Here is a 7,968-nt window from a genome sequence, read left to right on the forward strand (position 1 = left end):
TTGTCTTGATAATTTCCTTTGTATGAGCAATTTACCTTTCTGTTTCATTTTTTGGAAGTTGAACCCTTACTGAATCATACAGTCCAGAAAACTTATGAATGAGACTGGGGACAGAGTGTCCAAGTCATTATTGAAGGATCAATGAACAATTCAAATCCTTCTCAAGCTCTTGGAGAAGAAATTTCACGGTGAGGTCTATGCCAGTAAAAATGATTACCATAACTCTTCTACAAGCTATCAATGTAGTTTACAACATGCTTTGGTTATCAGCTCTTTTTTAATGCCATACACTGCTTCTCGCCTGAATGTTATTCTAGCATTTCTCGTACTTGGACTTAAGGACTCGACATAGCTGTCACATTGCTTGGGCATAGATTCGACCAATAAAAAGCTTAGGCCCTGTTTGGTTGCCACTTAAAAAAATGAGCTCATTTCATTTTAGTTAATGTCAGGTACGTATTAGAGATCATAGTTTATATAAATTATTGGTTACAGTTTTAATCCTAAGATATCTAAATACATAATTACTACTAAATATAAATGAGATCAACTCATTTTCAAGTGGCACCGAACATGGCCTTGAATTTTTCATATCATTTAGCATATATGTTTTGGCGATAGATGATTCGTAAAACCGAACCCAAATAGCTGGAGAAGGCTATGATGATGATTTAGCCTGCATGTGTAGTCAGCAATTTGTAGTAATGAGCTTATTTTGAGAAGAGCATATTGGATTATATCCATCATCCTTCCATTCTGAGATGGTAATTGGACCCTGACAGATCTTGCGGAGATTTTAGACATTCCTTCTAGGCTAAACATTTTTATTCCCTCATGTCAGTAGGGAGCTAATGAAGTGGCCAATACCTTTTCCAGAGTGGGTGTTGGTGGAACACTTCTTTGTATTGGAAATTTGCTTCTCTTCCCTCTTGACTTAATTCTTGCTGTTCCAGGTTAGGGTACAGCCTAAACAATCAAAACTTGAAGTTGATTTGGAGATGAACGTTGATCCAGACATATATGATGAGGAGGTTCCAGAGCCTTTGAGGATGCGAAAGCAGGTTGATTTTAACTCTTCTCTTTTTTAACCATTGATACATGTAGTTGATGTGGATGGACCATTCCTTTTTGTGGATTTTACCCTATTGTATTTCTTCAACAAGATGTATCCAGCATTTTTCTTGTTTTGTGTGCTCTCTCTGAAGGCCAGGAATCTTCTTTTCTTCCATATTTTATCAACCATTAGTCATCTTTTAATTGTTTGATCAAATGAGTTTTATGTATTTTGATGCAATATTGAGTTGAATTCCAATCTCTTAACTTTGATATTAATTAATTTCTTTTTGCTATTTTGTTTTGCAAGTTTTAGGCATGGATGAATGGGAGCTAGATCGATGGATTTTTTTTTTTTTGGAAACTATTCAATTTATTATTGTAAATATAATTCGTGGCAGCTCGATGCATGTGAAAGGGCCACATAGGCATGTATTTTTTTATAGGAAAACAATCACTAGGCACAATCCTCTTCCTAAGAGGAATGTGAAATCAGGTGGGCCTTGACCAAAAGGGTTAATGATAAGGTCCAAAAAAACAAAAAAAAAATAAAATGCTTGGAATCCAATCCATTTCTGCCAGAAAATGGATGGAGAAATCTGCAAATTCTCTCGTTTCAGCAATCAGCTTCCTTGTTTTTGCATTATTGGATTTGTTAGATTGTATTCTCTGCATTTTCTACGGATGGGCTGATGAGTTCATGGAAGGAGACACCTCTACATATTACTGTCGAAGCATTGGATTGTTATCATTACCTTCTATCATCTCAAATGACATGTTTAGGTTGGAACATTCCACAAGCAATACAAATGATGTATTTTCATCCACACTATAATAGAAAGGGTAGGCCAACGGTTAAAACACAACCGTCAATAAATCCTGCATTGAAGTGGTGGCTAGCACAACCGTCAGTAAAACCTACATGTAGCGGCGGCCAGCACAACCGTCAGTAAAACCTACATGTAGCGGTGGCCAGAACAATCGCCAGTAAAAGAACATGACTGCCGGGAAAGCCTTTATGCAGGCTTTACCGGCGGTTTTGACTGCCGGTAAAGGCCAGTTTTCTTGTAGTGGGAAGGTAAATTATTAATTGTCTCACGATGCCAGTGATGGTACGTTGAGATTTGACATTTCAAGGTATTGATAAGTACCTCTTGTACAAAATTGTTTAAATAAAACTCGAGATGTGACAATGAGCTCATCTTAGCCAACAGGCCAACAAAGTTGATGGCACTGACTATGGCATGGGTCAACATGCCACATGACAACACAATCCACTCAAATGATGTTTATCTACATTTGGTTCTACCATCCGGAATATCTACCCAAGTCAGCGAAGTCATTGGAGTTGCCATTAAGAAAACGCCAACTAGAAAACGTAAAGTCACACTAAAGAAAAAAATCCCATTTTGTAGTCTCATGAGAAGGAAAAAAAAAAAGAAGCAAGCAACTAATCCAAGTAAGAGATGGTGCTGATAGTGAGTAAATAGTTAGAAATTTTACTATCTTACTTTAATTATGCTAGTTGGACTTGTAGGGGGAATTGTGACCGACGCACATGGCAGTTGGCACGATAGGACATGGTCATTGTAAGATAGTTGTGTATTTAACTAATTCTACAATTAATTGCTTGCATTGTTATTTATTTGTTTGATCATTTTTAAAATTTCTATTAGTCCTTTGATGGATAGAATGTATTAACGCTGAAGCCCACTAGTTATAATTTACTGTGAATATATAAATTTGATTAGGTGACGAACGGTTACCTCCAAATATTTGTAGAGCGACGGAAATAGATTCATCAAGCAGCTGACCGTGCATAATTGCCAACATATTTTACAGTAATCACCCTTAGCTATAAATAGACGATAAATTCCTGGTTAATTTGGTCATAGAGATTTGAGCGGTTGGTACAATTCAAATAAGTTAAAATATTGAGGATTCAGACTATGAGTGAGTAAGACCATTCTTCAGGTTCTTAATACAAGGAATTCGGTTACATTTCAGGAATAGACGACCTTATGTTGCTTACATATGTTTATGTGGTTGTATATCCTCTTCCTTCTAACATCATTGATTTGGATATGTAGATAGCACCTTTATATTTTGTGAAGAATCGGACGGAGACTGTACTAGAGGCACATGCCATGAGTAATAAGGGTTCATTTTAGGTAATCTCATGTAAGGTTGAGATGATTATATTTGTATCCTTTTTATCTTGGATAGGGGTGTCAATGAGCAGGGCTCAAGCCTGCAAAATCAGAATTTTGAATAGGTTTGGCCCGTCAGCCCGGCCAGAAACAATTCAAAATCCGGGCCAAGACCAACCCCAAGCCCAGTTCATTGACACCCCTAATTTTTTATCACATACGGGGACGCGGATTTCCCGCTAAAGTCTTTTCTAGGGCTGGAAACTTAGGACGCGGATTGCGTCCTACACCCCCCCCCCCCTCCCAAATGATAATCCATTCGGGCAGGGCTCTCTGAGAGCCACCTTGATTTAATAATTTTATCCACACCGTTAGGATTTTCTCTCAAATCATTTTAAGCTATGATACAAAAAAAAAAAAAAAAAAAAAGGCACTCAAAAGGCTTAAATGGACCACAAATTGGGGATTAAACATTCACCATTAAAAACTTCTTAGGAGCTTGAGAAGATTCGGATCAAGCTGATATTTATGTTTTCGCTTCATCCACGTCTACGTGACCTTATGAATAAGTTGTATGGTAAATAAAACATCACGATGGCCCTTAGAAAGGTTTCAACGGTGAGTGTCATATCACTGCAGCTTCCTTTGGTGTGGTCCACTGGAGCTGTGAACCTACTTCATTTTTTTATCTCATATCTTAATATGATCTGAGAAAAAAGATTAATGGCGTAGATAAAAAAAAAACTTATGTAACAGTGGGCCTCAAAGAGCCCTGTCCGGATAGACTACCATCCGGGCGGGGGTAGGACGCAATCCACATCCGGAAGCTACATTGATAGTACAGTGGGATTTTGAAATATGTACAGTGGGTTCCACAATTTAGGAATTTTAATTTCATTTAATGTAGTTAAAATAATAATAAAAATCCATGTGCCTGCATATCAAGCATCGTAAGCTGCTAGAGTATCAAATAACTACCCGTATTAAAAGAAGGTCTAAATTTCAATATTTATAACTTAACTACCCGTATTAAAAGAATGTCTAAATTTGCTTTGGCAATATAAACTATACCCCGATGAATAATACTAATATAATTAAAATAAAATAATAAAAACCTGGGCCCAACCCTGTAGGGCCTCGGCCCTGAACTTGGCCTAAGGGCGGGGCCTACACTCAAAATTTAGGCCTGACGCTGGCCTCGCCAAGCTGGGCCATTGATTAATGGGCCAGCTTAGCCCATTGCCCAATTAAATCATCAAGTGGGGTACAAGTAGGGGTGTACACTGAGTCAAATTGAGTCGAGCTAGCGTCAGCTCGACTTGGCTTGGCCACGACTTGGCTCGGCCACTAGCTAACCCCAGCTCAAACTCAGCTCTGCTTGGTCCTCGAGCCTGACTGGCCAGCTCAGTTTGGTTTGGTCAGTAGCTCTAGCCAGTTAGAGTCGAGTTCGAGCCAAAATCGAACCTCTACGGCATTTTCACAAACACGTGCTGCACACTTTCAATTTCTCACTGTATGTAAAATAGCAGTTTACAAGTATTTCATCAAACACCTTATAGGCAACATCAAAATCAAGAAAAAATGGTATTTGTTTTATATACATACCTTTCTTGCCATTCGTCGACACTTGGTTAAGTTGTTTCACCAAACATTTAGTAAGCAACATCAATATTAAAGTAACCAAGTCACCGATCTAGTTCAATTTAAGTTTAATTTAAGTTGGGGATCAATCCGAGTCAAGTCGAGCTTAGGCAAGCTCAAACTTGGTTCAAAATTTTTTCAAGCTCAAAAAATCAACTCAACTTGACTCGAACTCAGCTTCGAATCGAGTTTTTTCGAGTCAAGTCAAGTGAGCTAACTGGGATCCTTACTTTAGCTCGGGTGGTAGACTCTCAGGAGTTTCAACACCCGGACAAGGGTTCGAGTATCCATAGGTGGTGAAATTCCACTAGCGTGAGTGTGTGAGGTGTGTGTGCGTGTGTAAAAAAAAGAAAAAAGATAAAAAAAGAAAAGAAAAAAGTGAGCTAACCGAGTTAACTCGGTTCGTGTACACCCCTAGGTTAAAAAATAGTAGCTTAGAGACACTTATATATAGTTCCCAATCAATGTACACATATAGTTTGAAGATGGCCGTTGGATACAATGTCATGTTTCAATGATCCAAGCCGTTTACTACGGTGGGACTTCAAGGATGCCCGAAAAAAAATTATTATATTTAACTATATTCAAACGTTTGATTATTTAACTATTTTTCATGATGGGCCAACCCTGGGCCAAGGCCTTTTCATCCCCATAGGGCCAGGCCAGGTCTCAGGGGACTAGTGTCCTAATCCCACCTAATCAGGACACATGACCTTAGATCCAAACGTTCTAACTGGTGGACCATCCCTTAAAGCGTCTATAACTTAAATTAGCACGAATTAGATATTCCTAACCATCTTTGGATTGCCTACTTTCGAAAACTCATTGCCATATAACGATTAAAGAAAAACAAGAGCCTGTATAACCGTCGGATTAGATTACCAAATTCAGAATCCCGTTTAAGAATACTTCATATACGTTTCCACAGACTTCTCCAGCTCATTAGGCATATCAACCAACCTTGTTTCGTACGCCACAATACCTTTCCAACCCTTAGTCTTTCTCCAAATTATGAAAATAACACCAAATGAATTTTAAATGAAAAGGACAACCATTTACACAATATATGTTTGCCCAAATGGGCCGGAAAAGGTCTGGTTCAGGCCCATTTTTTAACTGGACCCGGCCCGTAGGACCCATATTCTTCTAGTCCATGCCAGCTACCTTACTTAGGAACTTCTAAAATACATCACACCATGACTAGGGTTGGCAATTGGCAGGTTTTGGACTAGGCCCCGAGCCCCAATAACAGTATAAGCCCCAAGGCCTGAGCCCGTCATCGCCAATTCTGCTTACCAAAAATGGCCTACTTGGAGCTCTCAATTCTAATGCGCGGCTCAACAAAGCAGTTTCGCATCGCTAGTAGAAGTGACGAAACAACTGGTGCATACTCAAAGGCAGACCAGTCGGCCCATCCCAAAGTTTAACTATGTATTTTTTAATTGCAACAACTTAAATATACGCTATTGGAGCTGGAATTACTACAGCAAGCCCGAGCCCAAAAATTTGGTTGCCAAAGCTCGACTGGGCTAGCTTAAAAGTTTATCAAATCCTTATTTCCAACATAAATGTTCCTAATCCATCTACTGATCAAGAGGGCCACACATTCTCGAAGAAATAGACATTTAGAAAAATGAAACCATTGGTCTACAAGCAAGATGAAGACTTATAAAATAATGTACATATACATAAATACATACGAAATTGGGCCAGGCCAGATCAAGTTAAAATGGTTGAGACCAAGCCCGGCCGAAATATGATTGTGCCCGGCCCATGGGCCGAGCTAATTATAGGTTACCCATTGCCACCCTAACCATGAGATGAGCACGTACAAACCATTTTGACCATGTAAAGAAAACTACACGAGATAAATGGATAATGCAAGAGAAGGGCATTTCAGTAATTTTTTGCAAAACCCTGGGGAAGCTTGTACTGCGTACATAATTCATCTGATGACGAATGCCGAAAATCTAACTAAAGCCCACCAACAAACCTAAGCAGACTCACCCATTATTTAACAATGTCTCCTTAATCGCCATTACTAATCCATCCGCAATGGCAATTCCCGAAGCTACCCCTACTTACACATCAAAATTACGAATTGACGCTATTCAGACTGTCATCCCATCAAAGGTTGCTGGGCCGGGATTAAGGCGCCGGATATCCGTATCGGGCCCGCTTCGATCGGATATATACCGGAAGCATATCCACATCGTTCTATGCTATAAGAAAACTCATGAAGACGAGTGTGGGCGGATGGTCGCCGGGTGGCTCAAGGAGTCGCTGAACTCGGTGTTGTCGGAGTATCCAGCGTTTGCCGGGAGGCTTCGACGTGGGTCCCACGGCGATGATCGTGAGCTGGCGATCGTGTTCAATGACTCGGGCGTTAGGCTTGTGCAGGCTCAGATGGACATGACACTATCCGAGTTCTTGAATTCCAGTGAGAGAGAGGATTCAGAAGCTGAGCTGGCGTTTTGGAAGGACGTTGATGAAGAGAATCCTCAGTACTCGGCATTGTTCTATGTCCAGGTGTGGTATTTGAAAGTGCGGCGTAGGTTAGCAGAGTCTTGATGGATTTGCTAACGTCTGCCTAGGATGATGGGTTTATCGTTGACTGATGGTCATTACTTTGACCTTTTAACTGAGGTTTGCTAAGGCCGCATACATTTTTACACGTGGCCACACGTGCCAACATGAGATGAGAGTGGGGGACATCCTAGCCATGAATCAACTGGGCCATATCGGGATGGTTGATAGGACCAAAATATGGATGATTAGCAACCGTCCATATTCAACATAGAAAATAGGGTCCATAAATGACTGTGGCCTTAGCCCGCGTGTAGAGTTGCATGTGCCGAGAGTATGGGCTTAGCAAGGTCGAGGCCGAGGCCAGAACCAAAATGATAACGCAAATTACCACAATATCCTCGACTTCAGAAATTAATGAGGGTATAATCGTCCAATGAAAGGTATTTCGTATTTTTTTGGCTTTTGTTAGGACATGGAGCGCTGCGTGACAGCTCCCATGAAGGGCCTGATTCCAAGTCGGATGTCACACGTGTCAGAGATCAAGGCCGTTCATCGGGTTGTGCATCACTGTGAGCTTGCCATATAACAAAAATTC

General features: G+C 40.2%; 1 protein-coding gene across 1 annotated transcript; it reads left to right on the top strand.

Moving 5' to 3' along the window:
• Positions 1-6,899: 6,899 nt before the first annotated feature.
• On the top strand, positions 6,900-7,415 carry LOC131249472 (uncharacterized). Its single transcript, XM_058250285.1, has one exon. The coding sequence runs from the start codon at positions 6,900-6,902 to the stop codon at positions 7,413-7,415; it is 516 nt and encodes a 171-aa protein (XP_058106268.1).
• The last annotated feature ends 553 nt before the right edge of the window (positions 7,416-7,968 follow it).

The sequence above is a fragment of the Magnolia sinica genome, chromosome 6 (genome assembly GCF_029962835.1).
Source record: "Magnolia sinica isolate HGM2019 chromosome 6, MsV1, whole genome shotgun sequence".
In the NCBI taxonomy this organism is placed as follows: Eukaryota; Viridiplantae; Streptophyta; class Magnoliopsida; order Magnoliales; family Magnoliaceae; genus Magnolia; species Magnolia sinica.

Bases quoted from the DNA above. Each gene is read 5' to 3' on its own strand.
- LOC131249472 (XM_058250285.1), top strand. From the start codon at position 6,900: ATGGCAATTCCCGAAGCTACCCCTACTTACACATCAAAATTACGAATT.